Source organism: Protopterus annectens, chromosome 12.part0 (genome assembly GCF_019279795.1).
Source record: "Protopterus annectens isolate FY-2018-M chromosome 12.part0, PAN1.0, whole genome shotgun sequence".
NCBI lineage: Eukaryota > Metazoa > Chordata > Ceratodontiformes > Protopteridae > Protopterus > Protopterus annectens.
Window position 1 is genome coordinate 958,259,289 of NC_056746.1, and position 24,799 is coordinate 958,284,087.

Genomic DNA, 24,799 nt, shown 5'->3' on the forward strand with positions numbered 1-24,799 from the left:
CTTCAGGAAAGCCGAGTGGGGTTTCTGAGTTTGGGAGGGTGGTCTGTAGCAGGCTACAAACTGGAAGGCAGTTTTGCCCACTGTTAGTTGCACATGGATGGTCTCAGATGCTTCGTGCAGTGCCACTAGCCTGGAGGTATGGGTATCTTTGATGAATATGGATACTCCCCCTCCTCTTGTGGTTCGGTCTGAGTTTTGGGGCCGAAAAGCATGGTATGAGGTATAGCCTGGTAGTGCTGGGGTGCTCTCATGAGCCTTGAACCAGGTTTCTGTTACTGCACAGATATCAATATTCTCCATACTGAGGAGAGCCTCGAGTGAGTGCATCTTGAGGTTTAGACTTCTGGCGTTGAGCAGCATTACCCCTAGTTTCTTTTTCCTTGTGTTGTCTAAGGAGGTGGGTTTGTCTTTTGAGCCTTGCCTAAAAAAGGCACTATGGGGGTGGCAAGAGCCTTGGCCAGTATTCGAAAACCCAGGGGTGACAGGTGCAAGCCGTCCCTAGTGAAGCAACGTGGCTTGTCAAGCATGTCATCCCAGGCTGACAGACACTGGATCCCCTTTGAGTGACACCAATACTTTAGCCAATTGTTGAAATTGATCATTTTGTCTTTATACTGTGGTATCATTCTTGGTGAGGGTAAGATGCTACTCAAGGTCAGGGTCATACCGGCCTGGGCCACATGATCAGAGAGCTCCTCTTTGTCTCTTTTCATGTAATCCAGGGAGGTACGTCTCAGGTCATTCACACCAGCATGGACAATGACAGAGTCATATTTGTACTTGCTTTGGAGTGACCTGAGTGCTTGTGTTATGTGGCAGATCCTGGCACCCGACAGGCAGTTTACAGTGACTTTCTCCTTGTTCAGCCGGGTGAGAGGGACGTCAGTGTGTCTGACAACAGAGTCACCTATTGCAAGTGTATTAGGTGTGTTGTTTAGCCTTAAGGACTGTGACTGTGTGGCACACTGACTTTGTGAACTTTGTGATACGTGGGTATTGTTGTGGGGTAGCAGTTGCTTGGATGTCTGCTTTGGAGGTCTCTGTTGCTTGGGCAGATTTTTATTTAGAGCCTCCGAGTATGTTTTTGTGTGTTTATGTGTTTGGTTTGCTGTTGCGATAGGTCTATGTGAGACTGGATTTGTGGTGTGTGTGATTACCTTCTCCTCCAGATTGATCTGTGCCAGTACTATGTTGAGAGAGCTCAGCCTCCAGTTTGGCTATATAGTTGCATCTCTCACATATATTTGAGCTTGTTGGGAAGAGGAGAGGGTGGTCTGTGTACATAAGGCAGTTGTAACATTGCCTCAAGATGTTCACATATACCTCATCATTTCTATGATTCCCATCCCTGCATTATAGGTGTCATTTGAGAAAGATCTTAGTAACATCAGTCTAACCTGGCATAATGTAACTGATTTTTCATAGGTTGTGTCTCTTCAACTTGCGGCCACACATCATGGAGACACATGTTATGCCAGAAGTGGGACTGTACCAGTATAAATCGGGTCTATATTAGATCAGCGAATGCTTAAACAAGCGAACGCTGATTGATCGACCTTATTTAAGCAAATGTTCAAAATATCGAAGCAACAGAAACCCGAATTTTTTCCTAGCGAAAGAATTTAGTTGTCTGTTTCTGTTGCTTCGGTATTTTCAGTGCTGTGGTGGAAAGTTACGGGTCGGATTCAAGTAAGTGTGTGATTGTGTGGATGTGAGTGTTAGGGTGGGTTAGGTGAGTTAGGGTTAGGGCTCGGGTTAGTTATGTGTGCAATTGTGTGGACGTGAGGGTTAGGGCGGGTTTAGGTAAGTTAGGAATAGGGAGCGGGTGAGGTGAGTGTGCGATAGTGATGGACCTTAGGGTTTGGGTTAAGGTAAGTGGATAGTTAGTGGTGTGTGCATAGTTTAGTGCAAGGTTAGGTGTCAGATTTTAGGTGTATGTGTGTGTATTTCTGTTTGTTTGGTGTGCTTATGTTGTGTGTATGTGTTTTGGATCAGCGATTTATTTCCCTAGGAAAATAATTGCTGATCTGACAGTTCGAGATTGTAAGCTTTCGCTTACATAAGGTCGATCAATCAGCGTTCACTTTTTTAAGCATTCGCTGATCTAATATAGACCCTATAAATCAGCAAATGTAATGACACCAGGCATGAAAGCATGTTAAACTCTTTTTGACTGAGGGCGTGGCATGGGCATGATAAGGGACTGTTACTACATCTACAGTGATCATGCCACCCCTAGTTGTCTAGAAACTGGTCTGGATGTTGCTTTGTGGGCTATATTACCCCTGCTATTCGGCGTTTCAAAAATCCACCAGCAAGTAGACTGAGAAATAAGTGAGCAATCCACTGGGCAGAGCAAGTATTTTTGGTCCTTAATCCTGGGTATGGAGTGCAAAGGACAAATCATCATGCTTGCTCAAATTCTGCAGGAGGTAGCCAACAAAACTTTGCATCACATCAGGATGGCAAATCGAGAAATAACTAAAATGTGAACTGTGGTGATAAAGAATTGATTGGCATTTGATATAATGCTTGCTACAAAAGGGGGGGGGGTCATGTGCCCTTACAGGGAGTCGTTGTTGTTCATATATTAGTGACTATCATGATGAACAGGAAAAACTGGTAAATTTCATGGAGCAAATGGCCAAGGATTTGGACAGCACATCAAAACAATGGACACTTTTTGAATGGTTGGGCAGTATTTTTGGTAACCTGGGAACTGGCATAGTCCAGGATATTGTAATTGCACTTTTTGTTATATTTGCGATAATTTTAATATTTTCTATTTTGAAGTCTGTAATTACAAAATGTTTAACGTCACCTGCATGCGAAATGCCACTGCACATACCAGCCAGTGAAAGTTTTATCTCAGTAGATAATAAGAAGTTATGTACCTACTATAACGTTCCATGTTAGTTGTCTTCTTCTCGCCTTCTTTCTTGCTGGATGGGTTCATCGGCTCCGACTCAGCCTATACTATAGCTCGAGAGCTATTTTTACCAGCTCGAGGCAGCCCTATATCCCACAATACCATGCGCTAACTCCCCAGATCTCGTTGGCAGCTGACACATAGTATAGTTTTATTGTTACCAAAAAATAAGCCTTTATATAGAGATATGGTCTTCCTGCTGGTAATACTCATGATACAGATAATCCTGAATAACTATGTATCATGAAAGAGAAGGACTCAAAGACCTTCAAGTCTGTCCAGGCTAGGGGGCAGGAGGGAGGGACGCAAGAAAGAAGGCAAGAAGAAGACAACTAACATGGAACGTTATGGTAGGTACATAACTTCTCAATGTTAAGTTGTCATTCTCGCCTTCATTCTTGCTGGATGGGACAGCGTCCCTAGCACCTTGGTCCTGGGTGGCTCAACGGAACAGACTCCTGAGTACGGTGTAACCAAAGTCAGCTCTATTTCTGGAGGCTGTATCAAGTTTGTAATGGGTAATAAAAGTATGTTGAGAAGCCCATGTAGCTGCTGCACAAATGGCATCTAATGGTAACCTTGCTTGAAAGGCTGTTGAGGTTGATAGTGCCCTGGCTGAATGAGCCTTAGGTCTTGAAGGAAGTTGTTTGTGTCTCAACTCGTAGACAAAGGTAATGATGGATGCTAACCATCTGGAAAGAGTTACCTTTGATACCGGAAGTCCTTTCTTTCCTTCAGCATAAGAGAGGAAGAGCTGTTCTGACTTTCTGAATTGTTTTGTCCTATCTAGATAATACCGCAGTTGACGATGAACATCCAAGGAATGTAGTTTCTGTTCAGCCCTGTTTGAATAATTTGGGAAGAAAACAGGCAAGTCAATAGTGTGGTTCAGATTTGATTCAGACGAGACTTTTGGTAGGAAGGAATGGTTCGGCTACCCTGTCTTTATGAAAAACCAAATAAGGGGGACGGACAGACAAGGCCTGAAGTTCCGACATCCTTCTGGCAGATGTTATAGCCACCAAAAACAGAGTTTTCCAAGAGAGAAGCTTGAGGGAACAAGAAGCTGCAGGCTCAAAGGGAGGGAGAATTAATGAAGTTAACACTAAATTTAGATCCCATTGTGGAGGAGGATCCTTAATGGGAGGTCTGAGCAAGAAGATGCCCTTGAGGAAAGCTTTACAAAGTTTATGTGACATAATATTGGTTTCCGAGAGCCCTACATGAAAATTGGCAATGGCCGCTAGTTGTACTCTGATAGTGGCCGACGACGACCCTGAATGAAAAAGCTCCACCAGAAAATCTAGAACTTTATGAATTGGTGCATTAAAAGGATCTAAGGACCTAGCTTCTGCCCAGAATGAAAAACGTTTCCATTTACTCGCATAAGTCTTCCTAGTTTTGGACTTATGGGAGGCAAGAATGATATCACGGACAGGAAGAGAAATAAAGGGAAGCCTGGCTAAGGTTGGAAGTGGAGCAACCAAGCTGTGAGGTTGAGGGAGTGAAGAGACTGGTGCAGCTTGCCCGTCAGATGGGTCAAAAGGTCTGGAAATGGTTCCAGATGCCAGGGCTGTTCCAGTAGATGACGGTGCAGGAACGGAAACCATACTTGTTGAGGCCAGTACGGGGCAATGAGGATCATTTTGGATCTCAATGCGGTTGCTTTCTAAATTAACTGTGGAATCAACGGAAAGGGGGGAAAGTGTATAGAAGATCCCGAGGCCAATCGTGGACAAGAGTGTCTCTGGGGGGATGGCCTGGTAGAGGGAAGAGTGTGAAGAAGTCGAGGCACTTGCTGTTTTGAGGTGTTGTGAAAAGGTCGCAGCAAGGCTGGCCCCACTTCTGGAAAATTCTCTCTGTTACCGCTTGATTTAGAGACCACTCCTGAGGCATGAGAATTGTTCTGCTCAGTCTGTCCGCTATGACGTTGGACCTCCAGGGGATGTGCGTTGCTATCAGAAACCACTGAGAGGAGATATCCCACTGCCAAAGTCTGAGTGCTTCTCGACATAGGGGGTAGGACTTTGTTTCGCCCTGCTTGTTTATGTACCACACTACAGACATATTGTCCATTTGAACTGCTATAGTCCCCGTGGGAAGAGAGTCCTGAAGGGCTTGCAATGATAAAAGCACTGCTCTCATCTCCAGGACATTTATGTGCAGGTGGCATTCTAATTGTTGCCATGTGCCCTGGACAGTCCTGCCCTGATAGTGCCCCCCCCCCACCCGATCAGGGAGGCATCCGTTGTCACCGTGGCAACTGGAGGGGGAAGAACAAAGGGTCTGCCCTGAAGAAGTTGAGGGGAGACCATCCACCAGGAGAGGTGTTTTTTTCAAGTTGGGGTTATCAAAATGTTGTGAGTCATTGGGAGCCGTTGAAAGGACCACTGAGAAAAAAGCATCCACTGGAGAATTCTCATGTGGAAGTGGGCTAAGGGGAGAAGGAGAATCGCCGCTGCCATGAGGCCTAAAGTTTTCAGTACTAACTTGACTTGAATTCTGTTGGACTGAAACAGAAACTGAACATTCCGCCGTATGTCTGTCACTCTCTGAGGTGGTAATGTTGCAGACATTTCTGTGGTGTTTAACACGGCGCCTATGAAGTTTATACATTGACAAGGCGACAAGGAGGATTTTGTGAAATTTATGGAAATACCTAGTTTGTTGCAAATGCATGGTGTAATCCCTGGCTATGATAACATGCTGCTTGGTGGTAGCGGTAATAAGCCAGTCGTCTAAATATGGAAACACCTGGAATCCTTTCTGTCTCAGATGAGCTGTGACCACTGCCAAACATTTGGTGAACACCCGGGGGGCTGTGGTGAGACCAAAGAGCAGGGCTCTGAATTGGTAATGACTGGCTCCCAGCCAGAACCGGGGAAACCTCCTGGAGCGCCTATGTATCTTTACATGATAGTACGTGTCCTGAAGGTCTAACGAGCATATCCAGTTGTCTCTGCCCAAGAAGGGCAGAATGGACTGCAGCATTACCATCCGAAATTTTGTCTTCTGCACAGACTTGTTCAGTCTGTTGAGGTCCAAAATGGGTCTCCAGTCTCCTGTCTTTTTTGTTAGCAAAAAGAACCTGGAGTAAATTCCAGATCCTAGCTGGTCTGCTGGGACTGCCTGGATGACTCTTTTTTCTAACAGCTTTTTTATCTCTAGCTGTGCCTGATCCCTTTGTGCGGGTGGTACGTCTGGGAGGGGTCTCGGTGACTGGATCGGAGGGGAAATGAAGGGGATTTTGTAACCCTCGGATATGATCGACTGTACCCATTTGTCTTGAGGGAGGGATTACCAGGCTTCCGGGTACAGAGATAATCTTCCCTCGACTGCCTCCGAAGGTGGACAGTTGGGCAGCTTCTCAGGGATGCTGAAAGGGTTGGTCAGGGAAGGATTCCCTGGAACCCTGGTTCTGTGGACCCCCTCTGCCCCTGGGGTGGCGTCTATTATTGTTCCCCCCTCTGCCTCTGGGGGAAGTTCACCACGTGTGGCAGGCACGACTCCTTGTGGTTTGCAGAACCACATCTTTCCACCCTTCTGACCTTTAGGGTATGGTCTAGATGGTGTGGAAAAGTGGACTCCCACGGCAGAGAGAGTCTTACCATCTTGCTCGCACCTGGTGAGGGTAGTCTTCACCTGAGGTCCAAACAACTCTGAACCATCAAAGGGGGTGTTGGTGAAGGACGCCTTGAAGGGATCAGCAAAATTACAGAGTCGCATCCAGGCGTGACGTCTCAGTGCAACACCTGTGCCTGCAGCCCTACTCGCTCCATCGGCTGCATAAGAGATAAGCCGCATGGATGAGTTGGCAATGGAATTCAGGGTAGCCAGCTGGGAGTTAATCTTGTCCTGATACCCCGCAGCAGAAGGATCCTGTATGGTTTCACCCAGTTCTTTGAGCAAATCTCTCTGAAGGCGGGTGAAATGACATAAATAGTTCAGCGACCTCATGGCAAAGGTCGCTGAAGCAAACGTCTGCTTACCGCACCTGTCCATAGTCCTATAGTTGTTATTAGGAGGATGAACAGGTACAGAAGGATCAGCTAATTCCTTCTTAGTGGCAGCTGCTACTACCATAGCATCTACCGAGACACCCTTGGTCAGAAATGGTTTGTCTACTGGAGCAGAAATAAATTTAGAAGGCCTCCTAGGGGTAGGTTCCATCGAGTCAGGAGCTGCCCACGCCTTTCTGGCCACTACTTCCATCAGTGGGTTGAAAGGAGGGGACACCCAGGAGGTGGAAGGGCGAGACCCAAAAGCGTCAAGGTAAACTGACTCGTCCTCGGAGGGTTTGAGGGTGGAGCAATTCCCCCTCTGTTTCAGGATCTCTAGGATGTCTGAAAAGGAGACATCCTCAGAGGGGGATCTTGGGGAACCCTCCAACTCATCCAAGTCGGTGTCCAAAGTGAGAGACTTGGGGGAGTCCATGTGCTTCCTCTTGCACTTTCTTTTCCTAGGGGGTTCCCCTGAAACTTCAGGGGAGGCCTCAGATGAGGAAGAGACACCCAAAGTGGGTACCCTGCACTTTGGATCTCTGCTATCAGTTTCAAGAGGATGACCAGAGACCATAACAGGCACTGTAGAGGGAGGAGCTGAAGGAACCAACCTTGGAGCGGACACCGGATCCAGCACGCTCCTCATCACCTCAAAGGCTCCCCTATCAGGCACCGAAGACAGCCCTGGCTCCGAGGATACCAGGACCACCACCGGTGCTGACAGAGAAGGCTCCCAGAATGATGTCGGGGCCAAACTAATCAGAGCCAACGCTCCGAGAGGGAGAATGGGGTCAGACAAGGGTCCGATGCCACTCGCCCCCTCGGAGCCGATGATGGAGTCCCGGCACCCGGACCTCTCCACGGACGGCACCAGAGAAGAGGTCGGAGCCAACGATGTCAGAGCCGAAGGTGGTAGTATCGGCTCCGACATGGGCAAGGTCCCGGTTCTGACAAACTCCGGCTCTGAACTCAACTGAAGAGTCGGAAGAGGAATCGAAAGTGGTACCGAGGGAGCCACAGACTGATGAGATGGGCTTTGAATTATTTGGGCCAGTGCCTGGGACTTGAGGAGTCTACTGACCACCCTCTCAATGTCATGGTCGGACAGCCTGGAAGACCTGGAAGAATGAGTCCTATGACTCCGCTCCGACAGTAAGGGCGATCTTGGAGCCGATCGAATGAACTCTACTGTGGGCGATCTAGAGCGCTTGCGTGCTGTTGTCGGCTCCGAAATGGGTTTCGGAGCGGGCAAAGTATTGCTCACATCGGATCTGACCGGAGCCGATGTCGGAGCACTTTCGGTTCCGCCAGCCGTCGACTCAGAAGCTGGAGCCGAGGGTTTGGCGGGCTTGGGCAACTTCCCCGAGCCAGACTTAGATGGGGAGTCGTCGGGCTTCAATAAGCCCCTCAAAATCAACTTATTACGGTGCTCCTGCAGGACTCTTGAACTAAATCCGTGACAAACGGAACAAGAGTCCTGCAGGTGCAAGGGTCCTAAACAATAAACACAAGAAGCGTGACCGTCTGTCAGAGACATCTTCTGACAGCACGAGTCACACCTCTTGAATCCTGAAATCTTAGTGTCTTTAGACATTATGGTGGACACTAAGAGTCAACACAGTCAGCACTCACAACTCACACTCAAACTCTAACACAAGGGGAGAAGTTAAAGGGCTGACTAAAAAAAGCAATCACTCACACACTAAAAAGGGGAACTATAGGAAAAACTATAGAAGAGCTAAGGCCTGAAGGCCTGTCTATAAGTTTGACTAAAAAGGGGGAGAAGGGCTTAACAAAATTGTAGCTAATAAGATTTAAGGATTAGGTACTACAGTAAGGAATATAATTAGATAGGGAAATCTAACCTTTTACCTAAAAAAACTACACAAAAAGTTCTTAACTGACCTGAGCCGGTAAAAACGCAACCTCACAGTGAAGTGGCAAACGAGATCTGGGGAGTTAGTGCATGGTATTGTGGGATATAAGGCTGCCTCGAGCTGGTAAAAATAGCTCTCGAGCTATAGTATAGGCCGAGTCAGAGCCAAGGATCAGCTCTGAACCCATCCAGCAAGAATGAAGGCGAGAATGACAACTTAATTAGAAGTTATGTACTCACCATAACGTTCCATCTGAGTAGGTGACTTCATTTGGATGCAACCTGTGGGTATCGGATCCGACCTCGGATCTGAGCCGGCATTTCAAAAGCTTAGGCTCCGAGCTCCTAGCTCCTCCCTCTTACCCATAACCCCTTGCCAATCCCTGACTGACCTCAGATTGAGTTTGCCTATATAATACTGACAACAGTACCTGAACAAAGCAAAAAAATACTCGCTGTATAAAGGTCAGGGGGATGGAGGGGGGGACGGTTGCATCCAAATGAAGTCACCTACTCAGATGGAACGTTATGGTGAGTACATAACTTCTAAATCTGAAGTAGGCAGACTTCATTTGTCTGCAACCTGTGGGACAGAGTCCCCAGCTACCTGAATCTTGGGCCGTCATGGAAGGATGTTTCGCAGCACCGCTCAGCCAAAGGATGCTCTTCCTCTGGAAACAACATCCACCTTATAATGAGAAATAAAGGTATGAGGTGAGGCCCAAGTGGCTGCCGCAGATATCATCCAATGGCACACGGGACTTAAAGGCGGCTGACGTGGAGACTGCCCTAGTAGAATGAGCCGTAACCCTCTGAGGAGCAGGTCTACCTGAAGTGTCATAAGCCTGCAGAATACAATTAGCAATCCACCTCGATAGCGTGACTTTAGAAACTGCTTTACCCAAAGCAAATTTAGCAAAGGAGACGAACAGCTGATCTGATTGCCTGTGACCAGCTGTTCTGTGAATATAAAATCGTAATTGTCTATGAACATCCAAGGAATGCAGTTTGTATTCTCCTTTGTTTGAGTACTTGGGAAAAAACACAGGTAAGTTGATTGATTGGTTGATTGGGCACACCCTATCTGGAAAGAAGGAAAGGTAAGGCGGCTTGACGCATAGAGCCTGAAGTTCAGACACTCTTCTGGCTGAAGTGATAGCTACTAAGAAGGCAGTCTTCCAGGAAAGGTACTTCAGGTCTGTAGACGCTGCAGGCTCGAAGGGAGGAGCAGTAAGGGCTTGCAGAACTAAAGATAGGTCCCAAGGTAGTACAATGTCTTTGACTGGAGGCCTCAACAAAAAAATCCCTTTAAGAAAGGTTTTGCACAATTTCGCCGTCATGAGGGGAGCTGTCTCATGACCAATGTGATAATGAGAGATGGCTGCCAATTGTACCTTAATCGTGGAAGAACTTGCCCCTTGATGAAAGAGGTCTGTTTCCAGCACTGCCGACATAGGTGCTGAAAAAGGATCCAAACTTTTCTGGACCGCCCAAATAGAGAATCTCTTCCATTTACTCCGATAAACCTGCCTAGTGGAAGGTTTATGAGCTGCCACTAGAATGGCCTTGACCGGTGACGAGATACCGGGAGTCCTAATCAAGGATGGAACTGGAGCAGCCAAGCTGTCAATTTCAGGGTGCGTAGATTGGGGACCGAAATTCCCAGAGGATGGGAGATGAGATCCAGAATCGGATCCAGAATCCAGGGTGGATTCACTTTGTGAGACCATACAAAGGGGAACCAGGGTTGACGAGGCCAGAACGGGGCAATGAGAATCATTCTGCTCCCCAAACTGTTGGCTTTCTGCAGAAGCCTCTGCATTAGAGGTAGTGGAGGGTAGGCATAAAGGAGACCGGGAGGCCAAGCATGCACCAGCGCATCTCTCGGGAATTCCCCTGGTGGGGGAAGCAGAGCGAAGAAATTGTCGCATTTGGCATTTGAGTGAGAGGCAAAAAGATCGCAACAGGGTTGCCCCAAGCGGTAAAAATCTTCTTCACTACCTGAGGATTGAGAGACCACTCGTGAGGGGAAAGAATGGTGCGACTGAGTTTGTCCGCAAGGATGTTGGATTTTCCTGGAATGTGCGTTGCTACAAGAAAGCGTTTGGCGGAAATTGCCCATTCCCAGACTCTCATGGCCTCTCGACAAAGGGGATAGGACCTGGTTCCTCCCTGTTTGTTGATGTACCAGACTACCGACATGTTGTCTGTCTGAATCGCAATAGTCCCTGAAGGAAGAATGTGGTGAAGTGCTTGCAACGCTAGGAGCACCGCCCTCATTTCCAGGACGTTTATATGCAACAAAGTCTCTGTGGAGTTCCACGTGCCTTGGACAATCTTCCCCGCAGAATGCCCCCCCCACCCGAGGCAAGAAGCGTCCATGGTCACTGTGGCTCGGGGAAATGCTGCACAAAAAGGTCTCCCTGTCAGAGGCTCCGGGGATCGAAGCCACCAAAGAAGGGAATCCTTGCATGCTTTGCTGACCGCTATCGGAGTGTTGAGAGAGGAACAGAGAGGGGACCACTGAACTTGAAGGGTCCATTGAAGAACCCTCATGCGTAGGCGCACATGAATAAGAAGCGGGATAGCTGCCGCCATCGAACCTAGGGCCCTCAGGACCGAAGCTGCTGTCGGAAATGGTTGCAGGACCGCTGCGACATGACACTTCAGGTTGGAAATTCTGTCTGGGGTGAGGAAGGCTCGCATTGACCTGGTGTTTAGTCTTCCTCCTATGAAATCTATAACTTGTGTGGGGTGTAGTAAAGATTTCTCCCAGTTGACAGTGATGCCCAGCCTTGGGGCTATACGAAGGAAGTAGTCCCTGGCTGAGCACAGAAGATGCCTTGATGATGCCGTTAGGAGCCAGTCGTCCAGGTACGGAAAGACCTGTAATCCCTGGAGCCTCAGGTGGGCCGCTACAACAGCTAGAACCTTGGTGAACACCCTGGGGGCTGAGGTGAGACCAAAGGGAAGGACCCTGAATTGATAATGACTGGCTCCCAGCCGGAAGCGAAGAAACCTCCTGGACCGTCTGTCCATGCGAATGTGGTAGTACGCATCCTTGAGGTCGATGGAGCACATCCAGTCGTTCTCCCTCAAGAGGGGGAGTATAGATTGAAGGGTGACCATCCGGAACTTTTGCTTGGTTACTGACAGGTTCAGCAGGGAAAGATCTAAGATCGGTCTTAAGTCCCCCGTTTTCTTTGGCACTAAAAAGAACCTGGAGTAAAACCCTGACCCGGTTTGATCTGGGGGGACGCACTGGATAGCTCTTTTTCCTAGCAGCTGTCCGATTTCGATAGCTGCTGCCTCCCTTTGGTCGGGTGGAACATCTGGGAGGCTGCAAGATCTGGGAACTTTGTATAGGGGAATTGTATAACCTCTGGATATCACGCGAAGCACCCAACGGTCTGTTGTGATGGACTCCCAAGAAGTTAGGTGCCTCGAAAAACGCCCCCCGACTGCCTCCAGAGACGGACAGCCGGGCAACCCTTCAGGGCTGCTGCGTGGGTCTATCAGAGAAGGGTTCTCTGGACCCAAAGTTGCTAGGAGCCCCTCTGCCTCTAGGACGGCGACCTCCCTGTCCTCCTCTGCCACGGAAGGACTGGTTATCCGGAGCAGGTTGGGACTGCTGCGACTTCCGGAACCACATCTTCTTCTGTCCCTTTTGGTTCTTCGAGAAGGACCTCTGGGGAGCTGAGAAGCGGACTCCGACGGCAGACAGCGTCTTCCCGTCCTTCTCGCTCTGGACTAATGTTTCGCGAACAGTTTTGCCAAACAAAGCAGAACCATCGAAGGGGGCATTCGCGAAAGTCGCCTTGAAGGGCTCTGCGAAATCACAGTGGCGGAGCCAGGCCTGCCACCTCATGACTAGGCCTGCTCCGCTGGCTCTAGCGGCTCCCTCGGTAGCGTGAGAAAGTAGCTGCATAGATGTGTTAGAAACTGCTCTAAGAGTGGCCATTCGGGTGGAGTATACCTGCTTATCCTCACCCGACATGGACTCTGGGGGAGATGCAGCGTATTCTTTAATCAGATCCCGCTGCATCCTGATGACGTGTGCCATGTAGTTCAGCGCTCTCAAAGAGAAGGTTGCTGAACTGAAAACTCGCTTCCCAATGCGATCCATCAAGCGGGACTCCCTGCCCGGAGGATGCATAGAGGGACTCTCCTGGGCCAATTCCCTCTTAGTGGCTGCAGCCATCATCATGGCATCTACTGGGGGGCCTTTGCTCCAGTGAATGCGGTCTGCCGGAGGGGAAAGGATACGGTCAGGACGCTTGGGTATAGGCTCAACGGTGTCCGGATCCTTCCACGCTCTGATGGATATAAGGTCCACCAGAGGATCGGCAGGAGGGGACACCCAAGAGGTAGATGGGCCCACCTCGAATGCCTCCAAGAACACAGACTCGTCTGAGGAGGCCTTGGGGGCAGACCACCCTCCCCGATCCTCAACATTTCCATAATGTCTCCAAATGAGACGACCTCAGGGGGTGACCTTGGGGAGCCTTCCCCTTCATCCAGGTCTGTGTCTTGATGCGGACTCGGGGAGTCCATGTGCCTCCTTTTGCACTTACGCTTCTGAGGTACTTCTTCGGGGGGGCTGTCCGAGGAGTACTCTTCCGCAGCTGGATGTTCCAAGGGAACTACTTGGGACATCGAGGCGGGCTGTCCCTGGGACCGGCTGGTGGGGGCCTGGCCCAACTGCAAGGGAGTGCGGGATGGAGCCGTGGCAGGGACCGGGGGTCCAGAAGTCCTCAACAGTGCCCTTTCCACTACGTCGAAGGCCGAGGGGGAGCCAGCTTCTCTAAACCCCGAGAGCCGGCCCCCACTCGGATCCGGCCTTGCGGATCGGGCGGAGCCGAGACCGTCGGATCCGAGACCGTGTGCTCCAACCTAGACGGAGCCGAAGACACACCAGCTCCCTCGGATCCGAGGCTCGGTCCTCGGCTCCGAGAGGTCGGGTCCGAAGTACCCGAACCACTCAAGGGATGGGACGGATCCGAGGTGCGCCGACCTATCGGATCCGACCAACCCCCGGATCCAACTCTGCCCGGCGCCGACAGCTCCGAACCCATGGTTTGGTTCGGAGAAGGAGCCAAAGGGGCGAAAAAAGGGGTCGAAGCCCCTCCCGGATGGGGGGGGGCTAGGAGCACTCCCATTTGCATTTGGGCCTGGATGAATTTCCTCATCATCCGGTCCATGTCTGCTTCACTCATGGAAAAAGTGGATCTGGTCGAGGCCACCGAAGCGGATCTAGAGAGCCGCCTTGGGGACCTCGCTGAAGGGCTAGCCTCCTCCTCCTCGGGCCCAGGAGAAAACCGAGGGGAGTGGAGCCGAGGAGGAGGGAAGCTAGAAGGCACAGGAGAGGCCCGCTTGGATGGAGGAGCCGAACTGGAAGTTTCAGCTCTCCGTTTGTGGTGCCTCTCCCTGTGCCTCTCCTTCTTTTCTCGCTCCCTAGAAGACTCTCTCTCCTCCGGCATCTTAGAGGGAGGTTGAGTCCCAGCCGGTGGAGGAGAGCCCACAGCAACTGTTTGCTGTGTAGAAGGGGCAGAAGCCGAAGCGGTATCTGGAGGGAGAAGTCCCGCCAGAACCAGCTTCGACCTCCGCTCCCTCAAAGCTCGGGGGTTGAACCCTGCACAAATGGTACAACCAGAAGACAGGTGTTCAACCCCCAAGCATTTAACGCACCGAGTGTGGCCATCCGCTGGGGACAGCTTATGGCCACACTCGGTACATTTAGAGAATACTGCCTTATGGGCTTCAGACATGTTAAGCCCTAACAGGCCTAAAACACACACACACACACAAACTACGCAAAACCCGAGAAAAAATTAAAAAAATAGAGAGAGGAAAGCCTAACACAAACACTTCTAACTAATTAAATTAAAAAAGTTAAAGTTTTTCAAAATGTTCCTGTCAGAAAACTTATCTGCACTAGGAGCTCAAGGAATCCGTCGCAACTTGAAAGCGGCAAACGAAATCTGAGGTCAGTCAGGGATTGGCAAGGGGTTATGGGTAAGAGGGAGGAGCTAGGAGCTCGGAGCCTAAGCTTTTGAAATGCCGGCTCGGATCTGAGGTCGGATCCGATACCCACAGGTTGCAGACAAATGAAGTCTGCCTACTTCAGATCATTGATTATTATGATGCTGAAGCTTATTTTATCAAGTTAAGCAAAATAAAAATATAATTACATGTATTATATGGGTTCCCTATCAGAAGCCTGAAACACTATAAGCCTGAAAATCAAAATCCTGAAAACTATAGACTGAAAGCCCAAAATCCTGAAAGCCCAAAATACTGAAACTCAAAATCCTGAAAACACAAAATGGACATACTGACATCATTGTGGCTTTGCTATTGTTAGCCCTGTGGTGTTGGGTCATGCGTTGGGTTCAGGTAAGTGTCTTGATTGGTTTTATGTTAGGGTTAGGGGCGGTTTAAGTGAGTTAGGGTTAGGGCGCAGGTTAGGCATGTATGCAATAGTGACAAATATTGGGGTTGGGGCGGTTTAAGTGAGTTAGGGTTAGGGCGCGGGTCAGGTGAGTGTGCGATAGTGACAGACCTTAGGGTTAGGGTCAGGGTCAGTTGGTAGATATTAGTGTCTTTATAGTGACATATTAGCATTATTTGTGTTTTCAGGATTTTGAACTTTCAGTCTATAGTTTTCAGGATTTTGATTTTCAGGCTCATAGTGTTTCAGGCTTCTGATAGGGAACCATTATATGACACTGATAGCGTGAAAGGGGCAAAACTGTTATGGGACAAGATCAGTTATTAAAATGTATATTAATTTCAGTTTCACTGATGATTCTATAATATGATTGTTAAAAAACAAATATAATTTGTATGCAGGGGTGTGGGAATAGTTTAATATGTAATAAGGAAAAGTAAGTGTTGAAGGAGCAGAGGCATGTTAGCGGCATGTTAACTAGTATAAAAGGAATTTGTTAGCCTGACTCCTCCAGGCTAGGAGGGTGTTGTTGCTAGGGAAGGTTTGAAATATCCAAGGTCAAAAATTAAGACCCTTGGAGCAAATGGGTCATGTAAAAGAAGGTGTTTACATGAATCCAATGCGAGAATCACGAGGAGTGAAAACATTTCTAAAGTCATTGATTTGCTACAAGTATTGTAAACATAAAAACTCTGCATGGTTAAAATGATAAGCAAGTGTATAAAAGATTCCTTTGTTCAGAGAGACTGGTTTACCAACTGCTATGAAGATTGTCTCCCAACACTGTAAATAAAATTTCTGTTTGCACATCCTAAAGTGTTGTTTCTGAATTAAGGCAAATGAAGTAAATTCTTAATGTTATTTATTTATTAATTACTATAACATACTGAATAGCTTCTCTGTATTATTTGTTTCACATCCTGTATTAATACAACTAATTGTATGTTCTTTTCTCTGTTTATGATGCTTTTCTCACAGTTCCCTGCTGAAAAGTTTAGTTTAGTTTTTTTTTTTTGCCCACCCGGACCTTCCCAGTAACCAAAAGGCAATTAATAAATAAAATAAATAAATACATAAATATATGCTAATGCTGAGACTGGGAATGTAGATGCTTCTAAAGAGAATAAGATGGAGATGGTACAAAAATCCCTAAAAAGTATGTTGTTTTTAATAATAACAATAATAATAATAGATACCTATTTTTACATTGATTGGCCTTATTTTAAGCAGTTACAATCTGCTGTAGTGGACACTGACCAAAGGTATTGTCCATATCATCTTGCCAGACAGTATTGCTTCTCCTGGCCTGGTTGGTAATGATGTTGAGAAGGTGTATGACTGATTCTGTAGTAGAAAGAAGTAGACTGTAAGATACAAAACATTTAGGCTTGTATATAGACCCAGCTGGGATCATATCTGATGGTGTTAGGGGAGTCAGCAAGAACCTGTCTAGCAACAAGAAGCAATACAATATCCCCTATTCTTACTGTGGGACAACAAGTGTGGACTGATTTGTTAAGGAATATAAGTTTTGCTGGGAAGTTATTGCATTCTTTTAGCCAAGATTCTGAAACAGAAACTTCTAGATTATGGTATTGTGTTTCTAATGGTGCAAGTGCTGGAGTGTGTTCTGGAGAAACTTTTATGTTTATGTACAGCAGCAGCACAAGGGTTTGGGGTAAGTTCAATATCTCTGGCAAGAAAAAATGTTTGAAAAACTAAAAAAAAAATGAAAAAGTTTACTCTTCAGCTTGAACACCTCAGCAGGAGAGCAAAGTCTGAATGTATTTGGTATGGGCTATTGCAAGTTAAACACTACTAATGGCATTTTTTCTGGCCAAGAGACATAGATAAGGATGTGGAATCAATATAATATCTGTTTCACTGCAAGAAAAGGGTGGTGCCATGACCTGGAGTTATGGATGGTTGTCTTGGTATTCAATGTGAGGGATGCCCAACACTGCAGCAAGACAAATGATATGACTGCAAGTACTGACAGGTATACTTAGAGAAACTGAATAAATGTGAATTGTTTATGAATGTTATTGTCCCAGACAAGGTTTGATAAGGTTTACTTCTTAAGGAACTGCCCACTTCTACATCCATTTAAGATGTAAATTAGGAGTTCCTTTAAATATGTACTGATGTATTGGTGGCTGAGGAGTAAAGTACAAAATGGGAATACTTTAGAATATTTCACAGTACCATGGTCTTAAAGGTCTTTCGGCTTTTCCTGGTTAGGGGTTGCCACAGCAGAACTCCGGTCCACTAATGATTGGCAGTGGATTTTTACAGTGCTGAGTTGCCAGGCCGACTCCCAACCTTCAAAGAAGCCACACCCATTCACGCATGCACCTACCTGCATGTCTTTAACGTCACTCGACCACAGGGAGGACATGTAGACTCCACACAGAAGGCTCTCCAGCCGAGAATTGAACGGGAGAACCACTTGTTGTGAGGCAACAATGCTAACCGCTCCACCACTGCGGCCTACTAAGAAAAATTCACAAAAAGTCTTCACTGAATAAGTTATACAGTGTCTGCATCTGAGCTGCATATACCACAGTTATAACTAAATAACTGGAATCAGTTTAGTTTCTTCTGAAGTATTCTTTAACAACAGAAATATATGTATTTAAAGGTAGAATTACTTACTTAATGTAACAGCATTCGGCTTGCAATTAGTACCATATACAGAACATTATAACATGGCTATATTTCAGCATGTGTCACATTAGCTACCGACAAATGCTGTAGCCATGTATAATACTTCTGTACATCTAAGAGATGTTGCCAGACCAATGAGGACTGAAATCCTAGCCTGGTATAGAACATGCCAAAGAAAAAGAGAAAGTAGACACAGCAGGGATGTGGTACCTCAGCCATTAACCATCACAAGATTTAAAAGAACAATAAATTACATTCCTTTTATAGGCCTTGCTCATCCAACCATTCAGTTAAACAGCTTCTTTCAAAAAATATTTGTCAGTAAATCACTTACTGCATGCAAATGTTTATAAATAACAAACATTCTATAGCATGTAAATAAAACTATTTATTTTCATAATTATTAAATAATTGCTGCAATATTAAATTTATTATTTAAACTCATGGGATTTAAAGTATTGTACTAAAGACAAAATCGTGTGATACCTGCAAATTGCCCACTCTGATAGAATTTATTTGTGCTTAAATACTAAAAAAAATATCAGATTTATTTCTCCCATGGCAGTCTGAAAAATGTACTGCAACAGGGCTATCCATGTTTGTGTTTCTAATTTCTTTGAGTGTTCCAGAATTCTTATCTTTTCTTTTCTTTTCCTTTTGTTTGTCCTGCATACCATTTCCCCCTTTCATATTTACAGCCAGTAATATAAAGCACTCTGCAAGTAAGAATATGATTTAAATTATATATTACTTAGTTGATATTATCTCCATAATGTAAATTTTACATTTTATGACATATCAATTATTTCCCCCATAAAAAAGCTCCTAATCTGCCTACTTTACCATGATTCATTAATACACTGTGATTTAAATACTCTTTTACTTTCCTGCCTCTTTTGTATGAAAATTCCAGTCTAGTGGAAAAAAATTGCTGCAGACTTAAAAAAATGTACCAACTACTTCAGACTATTTTTTTCCAAAGCTGGAGAAACATCAGTGTATATAGTAACAAAATATATAAACTCAGCACACTGCCTAATCTCTGAACATTCCCTGCTTCTTTCACCACTGTTATTTACTATATGTGTGCCATCTTAAGCTACCATTTACCTAGACCAAAACTACCTTCTATATTCAGCCTTATCAGATGTATTCTTAAAAACTCTGTAAACTCAAGATAAGCAATGAATCAAGTAAATGTGGTAAATGCCAGCTGTATACATGTAAAATGTTATTAAGTGAAATGGCCTGTTATAAAATCTGTATTTAACCTTGTAGCCCCGTTGCCCCACCAGTGTGTCATCCAAATAACTCAACACACTGGAATGCTAAACATGTGAAAACAGCTCTTCAAATTTTGAAAAATCTCCTTTACAAACAAAATTCAGATCGTCAGTTTAATGCTTTTATAATACCACATTTTTCTTGATAGAACTGAGTTTTAAAATAAACAAGTTACAAAATATCATAAAGAAGTATACCCTGTAAACAGCAGTGAATGGTCCTTCTCCCAAAAACTTTCTCGCACAAAAATATTACATAGTAAATTCCTGACGTAACTTATCGGGTAACTGCCTTCTAATAGGTATCAAAGTGATCACATTTTAAAAATACCTGATGTGTGAATGTTACTCAGAGCAGCTGCAGCCAAAGATTTCCTTTTACTTGACACAGGACTAGAAGATAAAGATGGGGTTTTCTGGAATTAAAAAGGAAATTACTTCAGATTGGATTTCTGTACCTTTTAGATACTGTCATTATGGAACATTATTTTACAAGCTAAAGTTATACAGCAAATGAACAATTATGTGTGGCATTCACCTTAAAGGTAGTTTTTTTCCAAACTGTTTCTTCCAAATGGTCACACTTTAAGAATGATCAGTAGGCACTGAGACACATTGCTAAGAGGCATGGTCCTTCTATCTTCCTTGCAATTTTTTTCAAGTAAACATTCCCAAGTCTAGCATGTCTCAGGAAGCACCTGCTAAAAAATAAATCACCTAAAGAATCTATATCTTGAAATGAAATGGACATGTGAAACAGACTGCCTCTTGAAAAAGCTAACAGGTGAACATGAAACTGCTAAGGGAGCAGGAATTAATAAGAAGTTATGTACCTACCATAACGTTCCATGTTAGTTGTCTTCTTCTCGCCTTCTTTCTTGCTGGTTGGGTTCGGAGCCGATCCTCGGCTCCGACTCGGCAATCTACTAAAGTTCGAGAGCTATTTACTGGCTCGAGGCCCTCCCCATATCCCACAATGCCAGGTGCTAGATCCCCAGATCTCGTTGGCAGAGCTAACAGCATGGAAGGATTCAAGGACACCTGTCCAAATACAAGATTTTCCTACAGTGGTAAGACAGAGGAAGACACAATGTATATAAGAGTCAGCCAGAGAAAGAAGGCCTCAAAGGAGGATTCTTCTCGGTCTGTCCAGGCTAGGGGGATGGAGGGTGGGATGCAAGAAAGAAGGCGAGAAGAAGACAACTAACATGGAACGTTATGGTAGGTACATAACTTCTTAATGTTAAATTGTCTCTCTCGCCTTCATTCTTACTGGTTTGGACAGCGTCCCTAGCACCTTAATCCTGGGTGGCACACTGGAACAGACTTTTAAGCACAGTGGAACCAAAATACGCTCTACTCCTAGAGGCCACTGAAGTAGCTAACACTCTAGTGGAATGGCCTTTAGGTTTAGTAGGTAGGTTTTATGTCTCAGTTGATAGATCAAAGTAATAATAGAGGACAACCACCTGGACAAGGTCACTTTAGAAACTAGTAGGCCTTGTTTGCCCTCAGCATAGGACAGAAAGAGTTGGTCTGATTTTCTTGTCTGCTTAGTCCTATCCAAATAAAAACGTAATTGCCTATGAACTTCCAGTTGGTGTAAATTTTGTTCAGCTTTATTCGAATAGTTAGGAAAAAAGACAGGTAGGTCAATAGTCTGGTTCAGGTTTGTTTCAGAAGGTATCTTGGGCAGGAACGAAGGATTGGTCCTAAGTGAAACTCTGTCCTTATGAAACACAAGATAAGGAGGACGAATACAGAGGGATTGAAGTTCCGAAACTCTCCTAGCTGAGGTGATAGCTATTAAAAAGAGAGTCTTCCAGGACAGCAATTTTAAGTAACAGGAATTCGCAGGTTCAAAGGGAGGGAGAATCAAGGAAGCTAATATCAAGTTCAAGTCCCGCGGAGGCGGGGGATCTCTGACCGGGGGCCTAAGCAACAAAGTTCCTTTGAGAAAGGCCTTGCAAAGTTTGTGGGACATGATGCTGGTTTCTGATAGGCCAGCGTGGAAATTGGCAATAGCAGCTAATTGGACCCTAATAGTGGCAGATGAGGAACCAGCTTGAAAGAGCTCTGCTAAAAAGTCTAGGACATGGTGGACAGGGGCTGTGAAGGGGTCAATATTCCTAGCCTCTGCCCAGAAAGAGAAACATTTCCACTTTCTAGCATAAGTCTTTCTGGTGGTAGACTTGTGCGAAGAAAGGATGATTTCACGCACCGGCTGAGAAATTTGTGTAAGCCTGGCTATGGTTGGAAGTGGAGCAACCAAGCTGTGAGGTTGAGAGACTGAAGGGATTGGTGCAGCCCACCCGACTGATGGACCAAGAGGTCTGGCACTGGGTCCAGATTCCAAGGCTGCTCCAACAGGTGACAATGCAGGAATGGAAACCAAATTTGTCGAGGCCAGTAAGGGACAATGAGGATCATCCTGGATCCCAATGCAGTCGCCTTCTGAATCACCTTGGGAATTAGGGTAAAAGGTGGGAATGCATACAGAAAACCCCAGGGCCAATCATGAACTAGAGCGTCTCTGGGGGAGTGCCTGGGAAGGGGGAAGAGAGTGAAGAAATTGTTGCACTTGCTGTTGAGGGGAGTTGTGAAAAGGTCACAGCAAGGTTGACCCCATCTGTGGAAGACTTTGCCCGCTACTGATTGATTGAGAGACCACTCGTGAGGCATGAGAATAGCTCTGCTTAGCCTGTCCGCTATGACGTTGGACCTCCTGGGGATGTGCACTGCCGTCAGAAACCGTTGAGAGGAGATCACCCACTGCCAGAGTCTGAGTGCTTTTCGACATAAGGGATAGGACTTGGTTCTGCCCTGCTTGTTGATGTATTGTCTGTCTGAATCGCAATAGTCCCAGTAGGAAGAGAGTCCTGAAGAGCTTGTAACGCCAAAAGCACCGCTCTCGTCTCCAAGACATTTATGTGCAGATGGTACTCTTGAGGTTGCCAAGTGCCCTGGACAGTCCTGCCCTGAAAATGCCCCCCCCCCACCTGATCATGGAGGCATCCGTGGTCACCGTGGCAACAGGAGGAGGAAGAACAAATGGTCTGCCCTGGAGTAGTAGAGGGGAGACCATCCACCAAGCCAGATGGTCTTTGCATGATTGAGTGATTATTATCTTGTGAGACGTTGGAAGTTGTTGAAAGGACCATTGAGTAAAAAGCATCCACTGAAGAAGCCGGATGTGAAAACGAGTCAGGGGAAGGGCGCTCTGACGTCGGGGAAAAGGCGACATCAGCCGACGCCGGACCCAGACTTTGGAATCCGGCCGACCGAAGGGCTGCCTGAGGCAGGACAACCCATATGTCAGGACTGCAGTTGCATCCTTGAAGGACATCTAGTATGATAGCTGCTGCTATGAGGCCCAAGGTCTTTAGTACAAATTTGGCCTGAATTCTGTTGCACTGTAGTAAGATTTGCACATGCCGGCGAATGTCTGACAATCTGTTGAGGGGAAGTCTTGCAGACAGATCTTTTGTATTTAGATTTGCACCTATAAAGGTTATAGACTGACAAGGCGACAATGCAGACTTTTCAAAATTTATTGAGATACCTAGCTTGGAGCAAGTTTGGATGGTATAATCCCTGGCTCACAGTAGCTGATGCCTGGTGGAAGCAGTAAGGAGCCAGTCGTCGAGATATGGAAACACCTGGAATCCTCGCCATCTCAGGTGAGCCGTGACCACTGCCATGCATTTGGTGAACACCCTGGGGGTTGTGGTGAGACCAAAGGGCAGGGCTCTGAACTGATAGTGACTGGCTCCCAGCCAGTAGCGGAGAAACCTTCTGGAGCGCCTGTTCATTTTGATATGGTAGTAAGCATCCTGAAGGTCTATGGAGCATATCCATTTGTCCTGACCCAAGAAGGGTATAATGGACTGAAGCGTGACCATGCAGAATTTTATTCTTTGAACAGACTTGTTCAGCCTGCTGAGATCCAAAATGGGTCTCCAGTCCCCTGTCTTTTTTGGTACCAAAAAGAACTTGGAGTAAATTCTGGATCCTTGCTAGTCTGCTGGGACTGGCTGAATGGCCTGTTTTTCTAGCGGTTTTGAAATTTCTAGCTTGTTCCCTTAGACCGGGTGGAACATCTGGAAGGGACTTGGTTGTCTGTACAGTGGTATGGACAAAGGGGATTTTGTAACCCTCGGATATGATAGACCGTACCCATCTGTCTTGTGTAAGGAGTTGCCAGGCTTCTGGGTACAGTGACAATCTTCCCCCGACTGCCTCCAAAGGTGGACAGTCGGGCAGCCCCTCAGGGGTGCTGAAAGGGTTTGTCAGAGAAAGATTCTCTGCTACCCTGATTTTTGCAGGCCCCCTCTGCCCCTCAGGCGGCTTCTATTATTGTTCCCTCCTCTGCCTCTGGAGGGAAACTCACCACGTGTGTCAGGCACGACTCCCTGGGGTTTCCGAAATAAGAAGTTATGTACTCACCATAACGTTCCATCTGAGTAGGTAGCTTCATTTGTCTGCAACCTGTGGGTCTTGGATCCGATATCGGATCCGAGCCGGCAACTTGTTTCAAGCTAATGGATCTGAGCTCCTAGCTCCTCCCCTCACCCATAATCCCCTGCTAACCTTCCATGACCTCAGATCAAGTTTGCCCCTCAAGATATACCCAAAAACGGGTATCCAACTAAAATAGATCCGAAGAAGGCCAGGGGGAAGGAGGGGGGGATGGTTGCAGACAAATGAAGCTACCTACTCAGATGGAACGTTATGGTGAGTACATAACTTCTTAATCTGAAGTAGGGAGTTAATTTGTCAGCAACCTGTGGGACAGAGTCCCCAGCTACCTGAACCTTGGGTGGCCATCATGGAAGGATATTGTGAAGCACCGCAGAGCCAAAGGACGCTCTCCCTCTAGAAATCACATCCAGTTTGTAGTGGTTAATAAAGGTATGAGATGAAGCCCAAGTGGCTGCTGAACAAATATTATCCAATGGAACTCTAGACTTGAACACCGCAGAAGTAGAGAGGGAATGAGTGGAATGTGCGCAAACTCCTTCAGGTGCGGGTCTCCCAGAGGCTTGGTACACCAATAGGATACATTGAGAAATCCAGCGTGATAGAGATACTTTTGATATTGCTTTCCCCAAATTAAATTTGGCAAAGGAAACGAACAGCTGGTCGGATTGTCTATGACCAGCTGTTCTATGAGTATAAAAGTGAAGCTGCCTATGAACATCTAATGAGTGCAGCTTGTACTCTCCTTTATTCTGATATTTAGGGAAGAAAACTGGTAAATTTATGGATTGATTTATATTGGTTTCTGATGCTATCTTGGGAAGAAAAGAGGGATTGATCCTGAGGTACACTCTGTCTGGGTGAAAGATCAAATAAGGAGGCTTCACAGAAAGAGCTTGAAGCTCCAAAACTCTTTTTGCTGAAGTGATGGCTACAAGGAATGCTGTTTTCCAGGACAAGAATTTGAGATCTACTGAAGCAGCAGGTTCAAAAGGTGGAGAAGTCAAGGCTTGAAGAACTAGTGAAAGATCCCACAGTGGTACGTCTTCTTTTATAGGGGGTCTAAGCAAGAAGGTGTGATTGAGAAAGGTTTTACACAACTTGGCCGACATC

General features: G+C 46.3%; 1 protein-coding gene across 1 annotated transcript in view; it reads right to left on the reverse strand.

Moving 5' to 3' along the window:
* SYCP2 (synaptonemal complex protein 2) overlaps positions 1-24,799 on the reverse strand; it is a 2,578,701-nt gene that overhangs the window by 1,315,229 nt on the left and 1,238,673 nt on the right. The window contains exon 9 of the mRNA XM_044088976.1: positions 19,539-19,623. Coding sequence (XP_043944911.1) covers positions 19,539-19,623 — 85 coding nt within the window. The remainder of the gene's footprint in view (positions 1-19,538; positions 19,624-24,799) is intronic.